Below are 20,190 nucleotides of genomic sequence, written 5' to 3'. Positions count from 1 at the left end.
ATTGGACCACTCTTGCTGGTCCCAAAGAATATGCTATTATACCAGTCTCCCAAACTCTTTTGTCCTATCGCCCCTTCTTCAGAAATTTTTTTCTCACATCGCCCCCAAAGCAATCTAACCCATAGGATCCTATGTTATACTCGTAGCTTCTACCGCCCCCAAGGGGGCGTTAACGCCCACGTTGGGAATCACTGTATTATACCAACGTAACATTTGTCGACGATGATGGGCTCGCATTCTACAGACTTCCTTGTACACAAGCCAACATTATTTAGTCTCCGAGAAATGGTTCCCGCAAATTCGTGCGAGTGCCGGTACCGTTTTCAAGGCGCACGGCTATCTGGTCAGGAGTGGAATTTGATCTTTTTTTTTTTCACCAGACTGACATATTTATCCCGTTGGGGTGTGGTGATCCTCCCAAGGCTTCTAGCGAGGTGCATGCACAGTTAAGTTGAAGGTAGGTGTCTTCAAAAGTGCACTCAATCAGTCACTAAGTTCCTCAGCAGCAACTCCAAATTACTTCTGCTAAGCAATTACAGCTCTAAAAATGACTTGTAGAAACATATATGCTCTTTATATACAGTCGAATTCCGTTTTAACGAACACTTTTCTAATCCCCCAGATGAGCTTACATAGACAATGCAAAAACCTGGAATTCCTTTAAAACGAAATTTCGCGTTAAAGTGATTTCTCTGGTCTCTTGGAGTTTGTTATAACGGGATTCGACTGTATCTGTATGCCAGAAGTAATGACCATTTTCATTAATATTGGGATAACGCTATTAATTTACTGTAGGCTACTTCATTATTTCGTTATTTATTGTAGGGTACGAAGTCCTATTACAATAAATAACAGACATTCGCAATATAAAACAAGCGAGCTCAATAGAAAGACATACTAAAAAGAATATATCCCATAGAAAGAAATACATCTTTAAACGGCTCTCCTGCGAACTTCCCCTTTTGGCTCATGTGGTGCCCTTTACTTCCAACATACAGATAACAATGCTCACAAAGTTCTGAAATCTCCTGAATTTCTAAATGGAAATTAAATATCACTGCATATACAGTCAAACCTCGTTAATGAGTCACTCTTGGGAGAGCAAAAATATGACTTAGTAAGCGAAGTGACTCGTTAAGTGGAGTAAGCCATAGTTGTGCTAATTCCTGCCTGAGGACAATTGGGACTTACAAAAAGTGACCCGGTAAGCAGAATGACGTGTTAACCGGGTGACGCACTAACAAGGTTTGACTGTATATTACCTGCAAACTTTTTTTTTCTCGCAGGTTGCTATATAGAGACAACAGTTTTTAAAAATTTGTAAAAAAATTATTTTTAAAGATTTATGGATGGCATTTTAATGCGGGATAGAGAAAAACCTGGGTTCTTTTTTCATTCAAATGCATATGACCAACAACTTCCATTCTTTAATATTTCATTATCAATGAATGAAATTAGCGTACACGGATTATAAGCAGGAAATTACAGTCTCTGAAATATCTCTAACCAGTAAATATTTTTCTGACGCGAGAGAAACCATGCTGAAGCCTTTTATGAATTAAAAAAATACTTTAATTTTCATTTTACAAAATATTTTAAAATCAAAAAAAAAAAAAATCCAGAACATAAACATATTATATTCTCAAAGTTGCCAAATAGAATTACATTCTCTCATTTATTCTCTCAATTAAAAGAAAAATGTATAAGTGTTCATGCCAGTGCAGGTCCCAACATAACTGTCCAGCAAAGTCTTCACGTCGATTGTTCAAGTTTTTTCATGTACTCTCGATTTATGATTATCCTCTGAATCTGAGAGGTGCCCTCATAGATCTAAATAAGAAATAATTATGATTGTTGGCAATTCACAATAAAGGCTTCAATATTGAATACAAAGTGGACATATATTTTTTTCCCCTCAAAGGATCAATCTGTAATCTTCTCTATATCTGAAAATACTAGCTCAAAAGCATAACATTTGTGTTTTTATGCAATGTTTCGATATCTCCAGAATCTCTTGACTGATCAGAACCAAATACAGAAACAACACTCAATCTAAATTACAACTTTAAAATTAGCCAGAAGTCTAAATGTCTAAAATTTGTGGAAAACTGTCTGCCAACAAGGCTTTTTTGACTTCCACACAAACTTTTGAAAAATTTACTTTGATTACCATGATTAATATACCTTCATTCAAGGGAAATATGTTTGTCAATGAATTGTCACTCTTGAGGCCCATGAATATTTTTGCAATAAACATATCTTGCAATTTAAATGAAAAAAATTTTAAATCATACCACCACATCAGATCAAAATTAACATAAATTCCAATGTGAAAGAGAATTAATAACAAACATATCTAATCACACATCCATGCACACATCCTTGGGGGGGGGGGGGAGATAACAAAAATAAAAGCCACTGAATTGCGAAAAGCGAGTACATGCTAAGAATTAATCGTGGCAGTTTCTGAAACCAATTTTGCAACTATATTACAGACACAGCTTTGTGTTGCTTTTTTCCTGAAGAATGAATAAAATTTGACTTCATATGGGTGACTTAACGACTCAGCCTTTTAAGCAGCAATGAGATATCTTGTCTCCATAAAAGCCTCTTATTTTAACACTGACAAGCCTAGATATTTTGTAAAAATTATTTCTCAATGTAAAATTTTTCTATAATACCCTTTACTTTACACCTGCTGAAAATCAAAAGAAAGCTTATGACGTTTTCATTTTGAAGGAGGGTTTAGTGATTTCTAATTGTCATTTAACGGTTTTATCATGAACCATAACTTTCTTTTTGGGAAGGCTTCCAACGAATCTTATTTTTTTTCATTACAAATTAACTTTAGGGAGGCTCATGAAAAATCGTGACGCACAAACAAACAGAGAGAAAGAGAAGATATCAAATCTATCATAGTAGCAATGGTAGAGTATGAATTCATATGATAAAAAGGAATCAAATTATCTAATAGAGACAAATAAATTTGAAAATTACTTGGTATATTTTTGCATCCCGCATCAGCTTCTCTACAGGATATTCAGAATTGAAGCCATTGCCACCAAATATCTGGAAATGAAATGAGCGTTCAATTATTGCGAAAGGAAAAAAAAAGAAGTTTACATTCATGCTGATATGATGCCAAACCACTTGATTAATATGAGTTTATTGAAATTACACAAAGGCGTAAATTTTCAATTCCCACCACTATCATTTTATGTACTCATGGACCATTAATGCATAATTAATATATGGTTTTTGTGATAACATATTACTATCAAACCGAATTTCCTACATTTGTGGAAGTAATTATTTTTGACATTGATCTTACTTGATACACTTAGAAATGATTTTGAGTTACACCTTGATTCATAAATATACACTCTTTTGCAAAAAAAAAACCCCAATTTTTCAATTTGTTGCGTAATCTTTACATTTTGTATCGGTATGATCTGTACAGGGAAAATTTAAGCCATATAAGGTGAGAAAGGGTGCTGCTAATAATGTCACAATATGTCACAGCATAGTGTTAAGTATTTAGATAAAGATGACTCATTTTTCTTATATTAATAAATATTGTGATTGTTTAAAAGGTATTTATTCATAAGTTTCATCATGAACTATGTGAATCAACTTTCTATTCAATATCAATTACATTGCTAACATGAAAACAATGTTTAAAAACATATTTACCTGTACAGCATCAGAGGCACATCTGTTAGCAACATCGCTAGCAAATGCTTTAGCAATTGAAGCATGATATGTGTTTCGTTGTCCATTGTCGGTCAACCAGGCAGCTTTCATCCATGCAAGACGAGAAGTCTCTATTCCGATGGCCATATCAGCAAGTAGAAACTGAATAGCTTGATACTAATAATAATAAAAATGCTATAGGATTAACAACTTAAGAGACTTAAAAAAATGCAGTGTAAAAATATCAAATATGTATTTCACAAAAGAATCTTGATATATTTTTATAACTTTTTAAACATGGGAAATAGAATATATATGATCTTACATCCGCAATTTTCATTCCAAACGTCTTCCTCTCTAAACTGTATTTAGCAGCTTCATCCAATGCTCTTTGGGCCAAACCAACTGCTCCAGCAGCAACCTGGTAATGGAAAATAAGTAAAGAATTCAAACATTGATTTTAAAACAAACCAAGATCTTGAATATCCTATTGCACTTCTTCAAACATCTCAGTCCCATTACAAAATTGTGCACACACACACATATACCATATATCCTCTCTTCCCCCTCATTAATATATAATAATAACTGGCTGTATAACTTGGGGGACACCAGCTTTTTGAATATTGGAGTCTGGCCCATGCTAGGCAAATCAAGTTTAATAAAGTTCATTGTGATACATTCAGAGAAGACGAATATCAATCTAAAATAAATACTGAACAATTATGTGAATTACATAAAAAAAAGTAATTTTCACAGTAGCAAATGTGTTTTGTCTATGAATTTGATATCAATAATGAAAATTAAGCATTTGCTTATTGATCTAATTTAATTATTGGCAGCTGAATATGAAATACAAATACTGTATTCTGTATGTTTTTCTGCTAGTTCAGAAATTTAAAAAATATGCTGTTGCTTATAAGCTTACATCATGTTTTGTGATGTGGAATTCTTTAATTTTTTCTCTCTGTTTATTCAAATTTTACACACGTGATCAAAGAATCAAATTACTTCATGGTCTATTTATATTTCCATTAAACTAATATAATCTGTGCGAGTGATATGCTTAGAGTATCCGACATTTTTAATAAATCAAGATTTGGTGTAGCATAAAGATCTAACTAGATGAATGTAGTTTGTAGAACACAAAGGTTCCTAAAATATAGAGGAAGGAAAAGATTCAAATCAGCCAATTTAATTGATTCTCAGATATGTGAAGATGATACTGAATATATGACTTGAATTTCCCTTGTCTCCCTGGCTTTTTTCTGTGAACTTTCCTTTAAAAAGTGAGTTTATATCAATTTTGGTTGCACTACAGTCATTTTATGTACATGAGACAAATTAGATTGAGGCATACAGCTTATTGCCAAATCCAAACAGCAGCATTCAACATAATTGGTTTTTTTTCCATATATCTTGGCTAGAGGTTGGTGTGCTCCTCTGTGGGAGATTTTCTGCAGTAACAATGTGTTCAGCTGTCATATTATCACTGTTTCCGTTGTACCTCCACATCAGGGAAAGTTCAATGGACTAATCAGCTAATGAACTCGAGAAACCTCTGACCATCTTTTGGTACTATAGGCAAGTAACTATAACTTCCCTGAGCTAACTCTCCCCCCCCCCCATGTGAGCTTGTCACTTAGCATAACAATTAATGCAAATTATCTATTTGAATCATTGAAATTTTATGCTATGGAATTTTAATATTTTTTGCTACTTGCCCTTTATGTTTAAAAATTTAAAAAATATATGCGCTTGGAAAAAAATTATGGCTTTTCCTCATAATTTTTTTCTATAACACAGAATATTTTTTGATAAATGGGATAAACTCACTGGAGGTCTGGTCTTGTCGAATGCACCCATGGCGATTTTGAATCCATGTCCTTCTCCCATCAGTACATTCTTTGCGGGAACTTCTACATCTTCGAATGTGACACCAGATGTGTTAGATGCTCTTTGGCCCATGTTCCATTCTTTTCTACCTTTTGTGACGCCTTTAGTATCTGCATCAACGATGAAGCCCGTGAATGCCTTATTAGCTGGACATTTGGGATCAGGATTTGTGCGCGCTAATACGAAATACCTACCATAAAATAAGAGATCATTTAGTTTTCAAAAAAATTCAATTTATGAGCTTATGAATTAAAAACACAAAATAAATAGAAAGCACAATGTTGCATGCATTTGTGTATGCAAAGGGGGAAGCCAACAATGATGAGGAAATTATCACAGTCCATAATTATCTTACCAGTAAAAATGTTAACTCTTAACTGGCATGGTGGTGCAATTTCTAACCCCCTCCCACATTCAGTTAGCTCATCATCATTCCCAGAGAAAGAAGTGCATCTGACTCATTCCATTAACAGTACATTTTGGCTAATTATTTCCATGTGTCTGAACAAATTTGCAACATTCTGTTTTTTCCACTTTTTTATTTTACTTGTTAAAGTTTCCATGGAGACAAATGGCTCCATCACACCACTTGCATAAAGCATATTCTGTCTGATATGGACCATACTGTTCAGATCAGAATGGCGTTTCGGAAGAGAGCATCAGCAATTCCAAGAAAGATTTTCAAGTTCTTATACAACATTGGATTTCTGAGGAGGACAATACTGTTAATCATTGATGATTTTTGTTGCACCACTGTCATTTTCTGCACACGCTAATTAGACTAACTAATAATTACTTATGACTGGCTAATTAGACCAGGACCTACAATTTACTGCTGATTCCGAATGGCAGCCTGTTTTATACTGACATAAAGAGAGGTTGGTGTGCTAACCCCTTGATGTGGGGCTCCCTGCGGTAGCAATTTTTTTTTGTGGTTGTCACCGTTTCTGTTGTACCCCTGTGTCAGGAAAGTTTTCTGACATGCATGAACTGAATATCCATCTCGCGACACCCCTAAACACCCTTTGGTACTTCATGTGAATATCTTATTCACCTGGGCTACCGAACCCAGGACAGTATTGTTAATGAAACGGTGCCAAAAATTTCTGTGCAGACATTGTGGCATTTTTTTAGGGACAGCGTTTTTAACGTCATATAAACTCTAAATTTGTTCATTGTGAAAATGTGGTAATAACCATTTTAATTCATAAATTTTAGTTTGTGATTATTCTGTATACATATATGTTTATTTCTTAATCATGAAAACTACATTCAAGTAATTCAATCAATAATTAAAAATATGTATAAAAATCAAGTATTTCGTCATTTATTTTAATTCTCACAAACTCTGTCACGGAACATAGTCAAGGCCCCAGAATTAAGCATAAACTTATAAGTAACCATTTGCGTTGGCGAAATGAGTGTTTGCTGTGCTCTCTTATGATTTTACAATTTCATTTCCAATCATGCATCCCATGATAAAAAAATCATAAAAGTTTTGCCAATCTTTCTTGCAACACCCCATGCCCAGAAGCAGAATGTTTACCACTGTTCTGCGAGGAGCCCTCGGCTGACTGGAAATTTTCTGCGGTAAAAATCCCCAAGCATGGAACAGTGTTTTTTTTTGCACTTTTTCTGAAAATTCTTCCAAAGTGTTCTGCAATAGCTGTAATTGTTTTGCGTCGTATGTTGCAGATTTTGGCACATTCTGCTTTGGGGACCCCATGTATACTACAACTACTTAACTGTACATGCACTTTGTACACATTCATCTATTTAATTCTATTTATAGTGATGGACTCGCGATGCGAGGATCCGGGTTCAAACCCCACAGTGGTGGTCGGCTGAAGTTGGTTTTCTGTGGTTCCCAACTTTTTAAGCCGCAAATGCGAGCCGATCTCCCCGTTAAAAAGTCTCGCCACAGAGAGCAACAGTCCTACAACGATAAATCATTCAATCATAACACTTCACTCATAGTTAGAAAAACTGGTGGCAGATGGCAGCACTACACATAACAAGCATTACAGATAAACAAAAAAAAAATTCACGTCAGGTTGCACTACACGTACATTCCCGCATATACCGATTCGTTGGGGGTTCCGCGGGGGGGGGGGGGGGCATGTGTGGTGTAGCAGTAGTAGGTAGGGCCTCCAAAAAATGGCTCTGGGATCCATGATGTTCTTAAGTCAGCCACCTCGTTGGGCAATTTGTCTGTTGTGGCGTTGTATTTGTATTTGTATAATTTTAAACAAATCGACACATGCCAAAGAATGTGTGTTCTGAGTGTATGTGTGGTCCTAACATATTTATATTGTCAAGTTGCGTGTGTTTCGAGTTCATGGTGCCATCTGTCTTCCATTTTTTGAAGTAAAGATGGAAATGCTTGGAAAATAAGCATACTAATTTTCATGTTAAGTCAGTATCGTGTTGCAGGTCTGCCTGCTGTCTGCGGAGAGACTTTTTCAAATGGGAGACTGGCTCGCATTCATGCCTCAAAGCTGGAAAACAGGATCCTGAGTGTGTACTGAATAAAATCTACAATATAAGGTTTTTTTTCTTATCAAATCATATCTTCTACAAAAAGTATGTATAAAAACCATCAATAATTTGAAATTATTTGAAAAATTTCAAACATGTACTAAATGCTTTCTCCCTCCTCAAAAATGTTTGTATCAGCAATAATACATTTACACTGATGTATTAATGATACATACACCATGATAAAAAAGTCTTAAAAGTTTTGCCCATCTTTCTCGCAACACCCCATACAACTACCCCTACAACTACTTAAACGTACATGCACCTTGTACGCATTCATCGATTTAATTTTAAATGAATCGACATTAACAAACTTTAACGGGTCTCTTTACATCAGTGAAAAAATCCTGGGACAGAAATGGGGGATTTAGAAACTTTTCTGCCTTGAAACTCTCTCCCCCCTTTCCATAAGAGAGACACATAAAAATCTCTTACCAGTTCGCCACTCCTCCATTAGTTATCCACATTTTTTGGCCATTAATGATGTAGCTATCGCCCTTCTTCTCCGCTTTTGTTTTAATTCCAGCAACATCAGAGCCAGCAATTGGTTCAGTGACACAGTAGGCCTGAACAAAGAAAAATACATAAAAATGGTAAGACACAAAGTTATAATTTTTTTGAGGGAAAAAAAATTCATTATGGTACTAAAAACTCATGAGTAATCATAGTAATGCAAACAAAAAACAAGACTTACACACATGATGGGTTCTTTTGTGCATCGGCCAAAGTATTCTTTTTTTTGTTCTTCATTTCCTGCCAAATGAACTGGAGTTTGCTACGTAAATACACCATTTTTTTAAGCGTGGGAAGTTATAATTACACAAGACAAAAATTACATGCTATGATTTTAGAAACAGTGTATATATATTCTGAATGTATTTTTTCAAAAACGGGAAAATCTAGCTGTGTAAATAAACACAAAAATGAGTTAATGTTTAGGCTATAACTATAATACAAAAGAAATATGAAACTCTGAGGGAAAAAAATACTGTAACCCAAAAGAAAACAATATCTACATAAGGATGAGATGTTCCAATACCTTAAAGCTCAAAAATTGGTTTCAATTATTTGTCCTTTATTTCTAATTGCTCCTGTATTGACAACATACCCTTAAATTATTTGGCTGTATCATATCGTCCCCCTTATGTCAGAAACATGAATGTGCAAATTTCAAAAACTTGAGAAATGACGTTTTAATACCCTCAAAGTCTCAACTTGAGAGAAACAACAATCGGAAGTATCAATCTTCATGGAGCCAACCTTCGTTGGATTTTGATACAACCTTCAGAATTGTTCAGCAGGGCCATCTTAAGAGTGTCATGGGCCCCCGGGCCAAGTGGTTTTTTGGAGGCCCTACCTGGTAAATCCTAGAAAATTTCAACTGGATCCCATTTTTGTGAGGTACCTCTTCCCTCGAGTCCCCTGGGCCATGCCTGGGTGGGCCCATGCATTAAGACGGCACAGTTGTTCAGACATCAACAGTATAAACTATATAATGGAATTTTCCAATTATAACTTGTAATTATCACGTATCCCATTTTAAATTTATTAAAAAATAAAATGTAAATAATTTTTTTTAATGTAAGGGACTCTATATAAAGTTTTACCAGTCATTCTTTACTCATATTTCTCTTGGTTATAATTTTTTTTGCGTGGGGGGGGGGGGTCAAATCACACTTTCCCAGAGGTCACATTTTGCCAGCAGACAAAATTGAGCATACATAATTTTTGTTCTGCCAAATTTTCCTGCATATAATCCATGGATTACATATTAAAAACAGTCTGAATTTCTTGATGTGGGGGGTTACATACCACTGCACATTCTCTGCAACCCCCCCCCCCCCCCACCGAGTGGTTGGAATAAGATTATATATATTAAAAATTAATTTTTAAAATATCGTGTACAGATGTGAAAAGAAAAATCATTTCTTTGATGAAAATGCTACCAGCGAGATCCCCCACTATTCCTCAATATTTCACTATTTGTGAATGAAATTTGCATTTACGGATCATACACAGGAAATCATGGTATACGTACACAGTGAATGTATTTCAATTAAAATGTTCATTTCCAAGCTTCATTGTTTTATAAGTCTCATCTATAAAAAAAACTTAACATACTGCAAGCTCATTAGCACTGATAGCTGTGGTTACCCCAGTACACCCATATGCGAGTTCTTCAACTGCTAAGCAACTGTCGAAATTGTTGAGACCCGTTCCACCTGCATAGAAAAAAAAACGTGTAAAGTAAAAGTGAGTATGATTCAAGGTGAACAAAGCCATAGATTACCATTCAATGACCTGAAAAACAATATAATGTTAATATCTGTGCCAGTGTTTCAATCTTTCCAATTTGTCAATACAGTTGGGTGAAAAGTTTATCACACATTTTAAAAACTAATAAAGAATCAACCAATGTCATAAAAAGTGAGGTTTGCCTGAAAATATTTGTCACGGTATAGTGGGGGTGATAAATTTTGAAAAAATAGTTCAAAATTTCATTTGCAGGTGGCGGTACATCATAATATATTTTTGATAACTAACGAGAGAGTGTGCCCCTTCATTTCCGGACATATCCATTCCTATGTGGGCACTTTGATATCTCCATAAGATGAGAAGTAGGATGTGTCTGGTGTTTCAGGTGTATCATAAAACTCTACATAACACATAAAAAGGGATCTAAATTAAGTAGATGGTGCTACAAATCAACAGCATTGGAAACAATTTCTTTTTTAAAGTTGAAATGAGTTGCTTTGCATTTTTGCACTCTTGTTTGCAGCTGGTCGCCATACATGTCAACCTTGGAACCAATTTGATCATTTTTGTCGCAGCACAGTCATTTTCCTACCACATTGTATGTTACTGCGAGACTTGACAAATAAGAAAGTTTGTGCACAGCCAAGTACACATTTCCCTAAAAAAAAGTTCAAAAATAATGTTTACTTTGACCTGTACTAGGCCCAGCAACCCCCTCCTCCATGTTGACAGTATCATGCACCTACTAATAAATCTACACTATACAGGTCATTTTGTATCATTAGTTGATATTTTATTCAGTTACTATATACAATATCAGAGTTAACATTGAATTCCTCTCCAGGCACACACATGTGCTCTCACTTCATAATAATGGCCACTGGCCTCTTTAGCCTTTACAGTGACTATGCTCATTCATGACAGACAGACATGCATCTATAATTTGCAAAGCTTTCATGTTGTTCTCAGATTCCAATTTATCTATCGTATATGCAAAAATTTTAGGTGCCATTGCCAATTTTTTAATCGGCAAGCCGTGTGGTACTGCAGAAGTTAAAAGCAAAATACATAAATGTTTTAAACTGCATTGAGAGGGAAATATCAGTCAGAAATATTATATAAATATTAATTATAACTTACCATATTTCTGCGGGATCGTAGCATTGGCTAATCCTAATTCCCAAGCTTTCTTGATCAAGTCCATAGGGTACTTAAAAGAGGAAAAAAAATAAAGATTAAATATTGAGATGAGCATTTTGCTGATCATTCTCATAGGCTTCTATTGAGGTTTATGTGTGAACAGGAAGGAACTTCACCTGACCTCGCCTGTTTTGTCATAATGAGCAGCTTTCGGAATGATCTCTTCTCTTGAGAATTTTCTGGCCAACTCTTGTATTTCCAGTTGTTCTGGCGACAATCCTGTGGAGAGTAGAGGGAAAATCATTTTTATTCATTTTTGTGACATTCTATTCACATTTTTATAAGTATATTGAAACCTTGCTACACAACAATACTTGATATGACAAATATATAACAATATTTTTCACGTCTTGTTTAGAAATGCTTCGGTCTAATGTTAAACTGCTGCCTCTCGTCTCGATATAATGATCACTGTACAACAATATTTATTTCCCTTGGTCACAGAGTATAGTTATACTGAGATTTCAATGGATTGATTATGACAGCTCATTGTTATTCATTCAAGATAATTAAATAAATGATTACAAAAGTTCTATTTCTCGCTATGTTTCTTATACTGCATGTTAGTTGTCAAAAGGTGCTCTACAGACCCTTGGGAGTCTGAATAAATGGTTGCTGGGGGAAGGGGCCGTCGGACATTTTCAGCACAAAGCAGAAATTCGAATGGAAATATAGTGAGCGACTATGGCATAGAAAGAACGTAAGGTTAGCTTGGCTGTTTAAACAAGAGATTATCGTTAAGTGTGCGATCGTTTTAAGGGGATTGCATTAGTTCTACCTTATGAGTTAATCAAGTGTTTGGCTCAGAACATGCAAAGCTTTCCCAGCATTAGCTGTCTGTAAAAGACGTTCAGTGATTAAGTGTTGAGCTGAATATCAGACCGACTGAATGATCTAAGTACCACCAAAAGAAATTTACCATAATTTCCATTGTAACCAAGCACATGCAAATTTCACAGCCACTTGAGTGATATTTGCAGGCTTGTTATATTGCAAAAGAAAAACAACATGGGGAAAATATACTAGACTTATTGTACTAGTTGGCATAATGGAAAGGTCATAACAGCGTGTGGTAATTATAACAAGCGTTGACTGTTCAATCCACATGCGCAAATTTTATTCACCAAATTATGAAATCTTAAGGAATGGAAAGGTTTGTTTATCACTATTAATACAAAACGTATGTTACAAGTGACATTTAAATGTAACAGGAATTAACTGAAATACTGTCTCACCAAAGCTCATTCCCAAACTTCCTTTTGTACCAGCTGCTGGTTTTGCTGCTGCACAGAAGTTGCGAGCAAATCGCAATGAGCTCAAAACCTGCAAAAATTAAGAAATCAAAGATTGTTGATAAGTTTTTTTGGAAAGCAACCAAACCAAAAATATTTCACACTTAATTCTCTCCAAGATTTAAATTGATCAATACCAAAATTTTCAAAAAGGGTACATAAAAGTTTACTTCCCAATTCCCCCCTTGTTATAGTTTTACTCGTTAAAGACCAAGTTTCTTCAGCAATGGCACACGAGAGATGATGCCAATCAATTCCGAGCCATTTCCCCAATATGTCTCATATTTTATGGGATACGACCATTATTTTTCACTTTTACGGAAGCACTCCTGCATCCTTGAATCTGCACTGGCAATCTGATAAAAGGAAATCCTCTCCCCCACTGAATCTAAAGTGGACACAAATAAATGCCCCCCCCCCCATCCCTGCCAAAGTGTCGCCAACAAGCCCAAAGGAGAATATGCCAAAATCTGCAATGTACATCGCCGAACAAAGTGGAAAAATTTTAAGAAAAGTATAGAAAACACTATTATGGGAATTTTAGCACAGAAAATTTCCAGTCAGCTGAGGGCTTGTTGCAGAACAATGCAAAACATTGTGATGTGGGGCCAACAAGTTCCTCATTCACAAAAAATCGTTGGAAACACTTAACTTGGAATATGCACTGTATTTCTTCCCCCCCCCCCCCATAATTTCCACAGCTTTCCAGCGTTGATTCTTGAAGGATACTGGAAGGTCAGTGTTTATATAGTGTGTTACCATAGTTTTATTTTCTGAAATGAACTTGTCCAAACTTTAACTGCTCACGTAACTCCCATCCTTCCTTACCATTCAGTTCCCATATTTTATTATTACAAACAAGAGTGAGATTTATCGTGAAGCTTGAGAGGAGCTTTAGAAATTCAATTCATGGAGAGTCTAAGCTTGTCTTTCTCATTCATACCCTTGGCAAGAGTTGTCAATCATCCCTAACTGCCCTTTCACAATAATCTTATGTACCCATACCCCTCATCTCGGCTGTCTCCGGCCGATTCGGCTGTTTGCTTGTAGAGCCATCTACGGCCATTATGGCTGGTAAAGAGTTAAAACAAGACCAAGCTCTTAACTGCAGCTTACCAGTTATTTTGAAAACTGATTATTGTTGCTTAAAAGCGTTGCTTGCTGCAAAACCTCTCTTAACAGTCATCCCTGTTTTACAGTCACATGATAATCAGGTTTCATTTGAAAATATTTAATAGAAACCTCCTATTTACACAGCCACCCCTCTTTTTCAGACAAATGTTTGTCTACAAATTTGGTTAAAACAGTATCCGTGTCCAATTTACAGCCCCAGGGTTCTCAATCTATAGGTCACTACTCAAACTTTGGTTGCAGGGACTTTCAAGGTGGGTTGTACAAATCCACTCACAGCCGTGTTATAAACATATTACTTATTGTTCCAGTGGTTTCACTTACTTAAAAAAACTGAGTAGATTAAAAAAAAGTAGCGAAGTAGATTATTTTGGCGATTTTGGGCCCTGGCTGAGAGAGGCCAGAAATCCTTGTTGTGGGGAGAAGAGGTGACCAGACTCAAAGGTCCCTCCCTCCCTGAGAAAATAAAATATACAGGGTGTCCTGTGAGTGCTAATGTGGCCTCTATTTCATCCACCGTCCATCATAGAGGTATAGTTTCAATTTAAAAAGTACTCAAAAAGAGTTAAAAAATTACCCTGCGCCCAGTTTTGAGAGTAAAATACAGAAACAAAAAAAAAATCAAAATTTCTATATCCTCCCTTTGTACCCTAACAAGAAAGTTGTTCCCTGTTCCTCCTGATGCAAAACAAAAAAAAATCCAAATTTCTGAGTGCAATATTTACGGAGATATTCAAATTCAAAAATCGGAGAAAAGTTGGGGAAGGATAGCATAAATGTTGGAATGGTTCTATCTTTGATGCCTCACCCCCAGCTGTAACCCCCCAAAATTTCTGGCTACAGCCATGTCAAAAGCCCTCTTTCCCCACTATATCGTGAAGGCTGAATGTAAGCAGTGGCTTATTTACAGGAGGCTTAATGGGTGGAATGTTTAGAGCGGCTGCAAATTTGAGGCATTAGTGACCGAGAACGTTGCACGTGAGGAAGCATGTGAATGACCTAGAGAGTTTGAGAAAACATGAGTGAGAGAGCAAAAGAATGACTTAGAATGTGCGCAAGCATGTGAAAGACCTTGAGAGCAGCCCCGTAGCCAGAAATTTCATTCGAAGGGGGGGGGGGGTGACCAAATTGATAGAGCAATAGATTTGGCCATCTTTTTTCATTTTTTCAGTCATTTTCTCACATTTTAGAAGGACTGGACCCCCAAGTCCTCCCCCCGCTAGCCTTGCTTGAGAGTGTGAAAGTGAATGACCAAAAGTTTAACCTAGAGCATGTGGTTTACGTTTAAATGACCAAAAGAGTGACCTAAAAAACAAGGAACCATGTCAGCGAGCAACTAAAAGAGTGACCCAGCGAGTGTGCAAGTATGCGAGTGACCAAAAAATAGATTTAGAGACAATGGTGTACTTAGAGGTACTTAGATAGGTGCCCAAGCGGGTTGTAGCACAGGGTGGAGAATTCGGGGAAAGAGTAATTACGAAAATTATGAATTTAGGACTAGAATAAGAGAACAGCGACAAAATTTGTGTAGCCTACTGGCGGAAGAACCATAAATGTGCCCCTGAATGTTAGCCGGCTGTGGAGGGGGGGGGGGCAGGACGGTTATCATCATTTTTTTTTACTTTTTCACGCTATAAATTAACTACAGAAAAAGTGTTAAAAGTCTGACCGTGGGGGCCCGCAAAAGATCCCAGCCTAGGGGACCCGGCTACAGGGTGTGGGGGCTAACTGTCAAGCTGAATCTAATTTTTATTTTACACTATAAATTTACTATAGAGAGGACCCATGGACAATTCACATTAACTTTGGGGGCGGCGGATCCGGGCTCAGGCAGGGCCGTCAGAAGCTTTTTACACATGGCCCAGATAAAGGTGAAGCTGACAGAGCTCTGGGGGGGGGGGGTCATGGTTTTTAGATCTATGGGTGCTCATCTGGAGTTTCATGTAAGAAACCGATTATTTAGGGTGCTCGGGTCTATGCTAAAAAATACTAAGGGTGCTCAAGCGCCACTAGGCCTTGGAAATTTCACGATAGGTTATCGCAAGAACTTGAAATACAAGTATTTGGCTAGAATGAGATATAGAGGTTTTCCCCTTATCTACATTGGGGGTGGAAATAGCACAAAAATTTGATAACATAAAACTTCACGGGGTTTCTTTTTTTTTTAAATTATTAACGTAAATTCAAAATCATATAATAATTATAAAAAAAAATTATATTACTTTAGTTTGTAACATCTTTGAAATTCAAAACTTCCGGAAATATTCGAGCAACAACAAGACGGAAGGAGCACCTAATCTACGACGGAGGAGAGTCGGAGTGGGGGGGGGGGGAAGTTGTTTGTTTACTTCCTGATAAGGTCGGGCCATACTCGATTAATTGAACGCGTATCAACGGCCGATGATACTTTTAAATAAATAATCAAATAAATAAACAAATGTGGACCGATTTTTCCTCAAATTCATCACCTTAACAATCCTTGACATTGAATTTTTTTTTGGGAAATTTGAAATTACGAGTTTATGAATTTTATTAATTTTTATATTTTTCCGAACATTGATTTAAAGTGAATTAAAAAAAATAATAATAATACGGGACATATTTCAAACATCGCCAAAAAAATGATGCCAAAAGTGAGTAAAGTTGTCAACTATTGCTAAAATCACTGGGAAATCGTTAATGGCGGGGGCAATGAAGCACCGCTGCAAATTGCAGTGGATTAAAATGAGTTCTACGGAATAAAACGTTCAAAAACATCACTAAATATATGAGATGAACATTTTTAATTGCAGTCGTAATTGCATGGCCCCGCACATCTTAGAACCGGGCCCTTAGGCTGGAACCTTTTTGGAGGGTTCCCCCCTCTTGCAGTGATGGTGGGGGGAAAATGATGAGTACGGGGCCGAGCCTCAGGGCTAAAATTACGCGAAAATACGGAATGTATGGTCATTTTAGGTATAACCAGCTTGGCCCTCCACATCCTCCAGCAGATCCCCTAGCCTGGGATCTTTAGTAGGCCCCAAGACACGCTTTACAGGGGGGTCCCTTTCCATGGTGAATTTATGATGTGAAAAGATAAAAAATGTTGAGAATCGTCCCGGTGCCAGTGCACTAGAGCCCTGTCAGTCCCACCATTCTGGGGGGGGGGGGGGCATGCGCAATTATAAAATAGTCAAGATGGTTAAAATTATGTGAAAATACGGGATGTATGGTCATTTTAGGTATAACTAGCTTGGCCCACCACATCCAGCAGCAGGTCTCCAACCAGCCATCTTAACGCATGGGGCCCACCAGGGCACGGCCCGGGGAGCGTCAAGAAGAGAGGGGCCTCACAAAAATGAGAACCGGTTCAAATTTTCGAGAATTCGACCAGGTAGGGCCTCAGAAAAAATTACTTGGCCCGGGGGCCCATGATGTTCTTAAGACGGCCCTGGCCCCTAGTCTAAGATCTTTAGTGAGCCCAAGCCACGCTTTACACGGGCCCTTTCCATGGCGAATTTATGATGTGAAAAGACAAGAAATGATGAAAATCGTCCCGGGGCCAATGAATTAGAGCCCTATCAGCACCACCCTTGTGGAGGCCAAGACGACGAGCATTTTTCCCTTTCTAGTGCCTACGGATTTTTTAAAATGTCCCTTCTTTTAGTTTATTATAACGTGGGGCTGCTCCTACGCACTCAAAGCCCCGTTCTGTGTCCGAGTGGGTGCACGTGTTAAGACGGCCCTGGCTCGATGGGCACTTCCGCTTCATTCTGAAAGTAGCCACACTTTTGTCATCATATTTCACTTGAAGCTTCATTTCTTTACACATGAACTCCTTTTTTCTTTCACAGTGCTTTCCCCCCCCCCGTCTGTCATGGCTCCCCTTCAAATTGGTTTTCACCCTTAACTCTCTTGGAGTATTTCAGGACCACAAGAGGGGGCATATAGCCTTAAGTTGTGTAGTACTGATATACAGTAGAATACAGGCTCGCAACTGGGGAAGAGCACGTGGCTTTGATGCGTTGACGCTGAACTGGGGGTGGGGGTGCCAAGCTCAACCTTAAACGCCCCTCTTCCTACATTACACGGGGTTGCCAAAATGCGTCTTGTCCCAAAGTATCTATGGTCACGGCCCTGATAGAGTATAAATAGAGGAAACATACAGGGTGCCTCATAAATTCGCAAATATTAAAAAAATTCATAAATATTGAAGGAATTGGTAAATTAAAAAAAAATAATTCGATCCTTTGAGGAAAAGTTAGTCTTACAAAAGGAAACTTTTTTTGGTACAGAAAAATATTTATTTCAATTTTTTTGATAGAGGGCACTGCACGAAAGCAAATTACTAGAAACATGCAAATCAGAGTCACGAGAAATGCAGTGTACACGATTGGCAGCTCATTTCTGAATTTCCCGGTTACTGGCGGGAATGACCGAAGGTTTCAATTATGTGTGCCGCGCAACACTAAAGTATAGTCCTCAGATCACGAGAAGAGTTACACGAACCCACTCTCTGGAGAGGGTCCATTTCGGCGCGGGGACTTTCTATATATTCTAGAAACCTTGGATAAAAATTATCCCGGGTTGCCAGTAAAGGCCGTCTTGGCGCATCTCTCTGTTATGAGGGTATTCTTCACGCTTGAGTGAGCTGCGCTTTTTGTGTTGGCGTTTGTTAAAAGATGTACTCGAAAATTGTTGTTATAAATTTTGGAATTAAATTAAATTTTTAATTTAAAAAACTTGAATTTTTATTAAATTTAATATTTTGAACTGAAATATTTGATACAGAAAAAAATTTGGAAGGGAGTAGCGATCATTTAGTAATAAAGGGAGTAAAATTACTTTAAATTAATAATTAAATTCCTAAAATAATAAAATTAATTAATTGTTGAATTACTTTAAATTAATAATTTAATACAAAAGGAGTATTATTAATATAATGATAATTTATTACTACTATAAATTATATGGCATTTTCTTCGGTTTAATTTCTATACCGCAGCAAGAGAATGGCACCTGCTAGCAATTAGCCATTCTTCTTCTGTTTACCTTCCCTTATACCTATATCATCGTGTGTGTCTTTTTACTTTTTTACTTTCTCGATCAGAAGCTACTCATATATGGGCTTTTTAAATAGGTGACAAATAAAAAGATTGAGCATGCCTGCTTGTCAAGTTTGCAGTTACGTCTATAGCCACCTTAAGGGCATGTCCCCCCAAGGGCAGGGCTGACAGGGATCCAGCCCTGGATGATTCTAATCATTTTTTACAACTATAAATTCATTTTAGAGTGACCCGTCGGAAATTCCAATCTGAGAGCCCGGCTGAAAGATGTGGGGGGCCATGTTTAAGGGCATCGGAAGAATGGTCCTCTCATGCTGCAGCAGGGATCCTGGCTGGGATCTCTCACCGGCCGTCCATTCTGAATTTATAGTGTGGGGGGGAAAAAAAAGAAAATTATAAGAATTCTCCTATAGGCTGGATTTTGTCAGCCCATCCTTCGTCTTCAGCTCGTCCGCCACTACGAAGGTTACCATCAAGGTCCACGGGTTCGAATCCGGGCATAGAACATTCGAAGCAAGTTCTTTGTGTAGTGCGGTGTAGTATCTCATCCTTCTGGGGGCCATGGTCGAAAATGTTTTATACGAGCAGTGTTCGGGGCTTCAGCTTGATGCATGGAACTGATTATTAAAAGAAGGCTGGAGTTTTCGATCCCTTCTGGGGAATAAAAAATATATTTTTTGTATTAAAATAATGTGCCGTAAGTGCTCGAGCATCCGGGCCGTCTTAAGAGCATCGCGGGCTTTCCCGGGCCAAGTGATTTTTCTCAGGCCCTACCAGGTAAATTCTGGAAAATTTCAACCAGATCTTATTTTTGTGAATCTAATGCGACAATGCCTTAAGACGACACTGTCGAACAGCCGGTGTTTACGCAACAAAAACACTGCGATGACGATGTTATCGAGAGCACTGCCGTGGCGCTTTTAGTGAAATTTCTAGGAGGCCAAAATAGCGCTAAAGACGCCAAACGGGAAAGCGCCGTTCCTAATGCACTATTTTCGATGGGTAGTTGCTTTACCTAAAAGTAAATAATAGAATCGTCCGACGTGACGTAGCTAGTGTTCTTCTCGTGATCGGTGGACTATAATCCCTAATTATGCCGCGGATCAGTAAAATAGTCTGGGAATGTGCCGCGGGTAACT

At 37.4% G+C, this 20,190-nt stretch overlaps 1 protein-coding gene and 1 pseudogene across 2 annotated transcripts in view; both read right to left on the bottom strand.

Moving 5' to 3' along the window:
• Nucleotides 1-20,190, bottom strand: part of LOC149068785 (putative polypeptide N-acetylgalactosaminyltransferase 9 pseudogene) — an 89,681-nt pseudogene that overhangs the window by 12,863 nt on the left and 56,628 nt on the right. The gene's annotated exons all lie outside the window — the stretch shown is intronic.
• Mcad (Medium-chain acyl-CoA dehydrogenase) lies at nt 1,550-16,332 on the bottom strand. The gene is made up of 12 exons (XM_089250623.1): nt 16,229-16,332; nt 12,819-12,906; nt 11,705-11,802; nt 11,524-11,593; nt 10,249-10,349; nt 8,822-8,902; nt 8,563-8,693; nt 5,530-5,779; nt 4,019-4,114; nt 3,694-3,870; nt 2,998-3,069; nt 1,550-1,830 (listed from the first exon to the last, which is right to left on the bottom strand). The coding sequence occupies exons 1-12, from the start codon at nt 16,241-16,243 to the stop codon at nt 1,753-1,755; spliced, it is 1,257 nt and encodes a 418-aa protein (XP_089106749.1). The 5' UTR covers nt 16,244-16,332; the 3' UTR covers nt 1,550-1,752.

The sequence above is a fragment of the Pholcus phalangioides genome, unplaced genomic scaffold (assembly GCF_987345545.1).
Source record: "Pholcus phalangioides strain wild (caught in Gottingen) unplaced genomic scaffold, Ppha-v1.0 ptg000024l_1, whole genome shotgun sequence".
In the NCBI taxonomy this organism is placed as follows: Eukaryota; Metazoa; Arthropoda; class Arachnida; order Araneae; family Pholcidae; genus Pholcus; species Pholcus phalangioides.
This window is presented reverse-complemented; position numbering and strand designations above follow the sequence as displayed.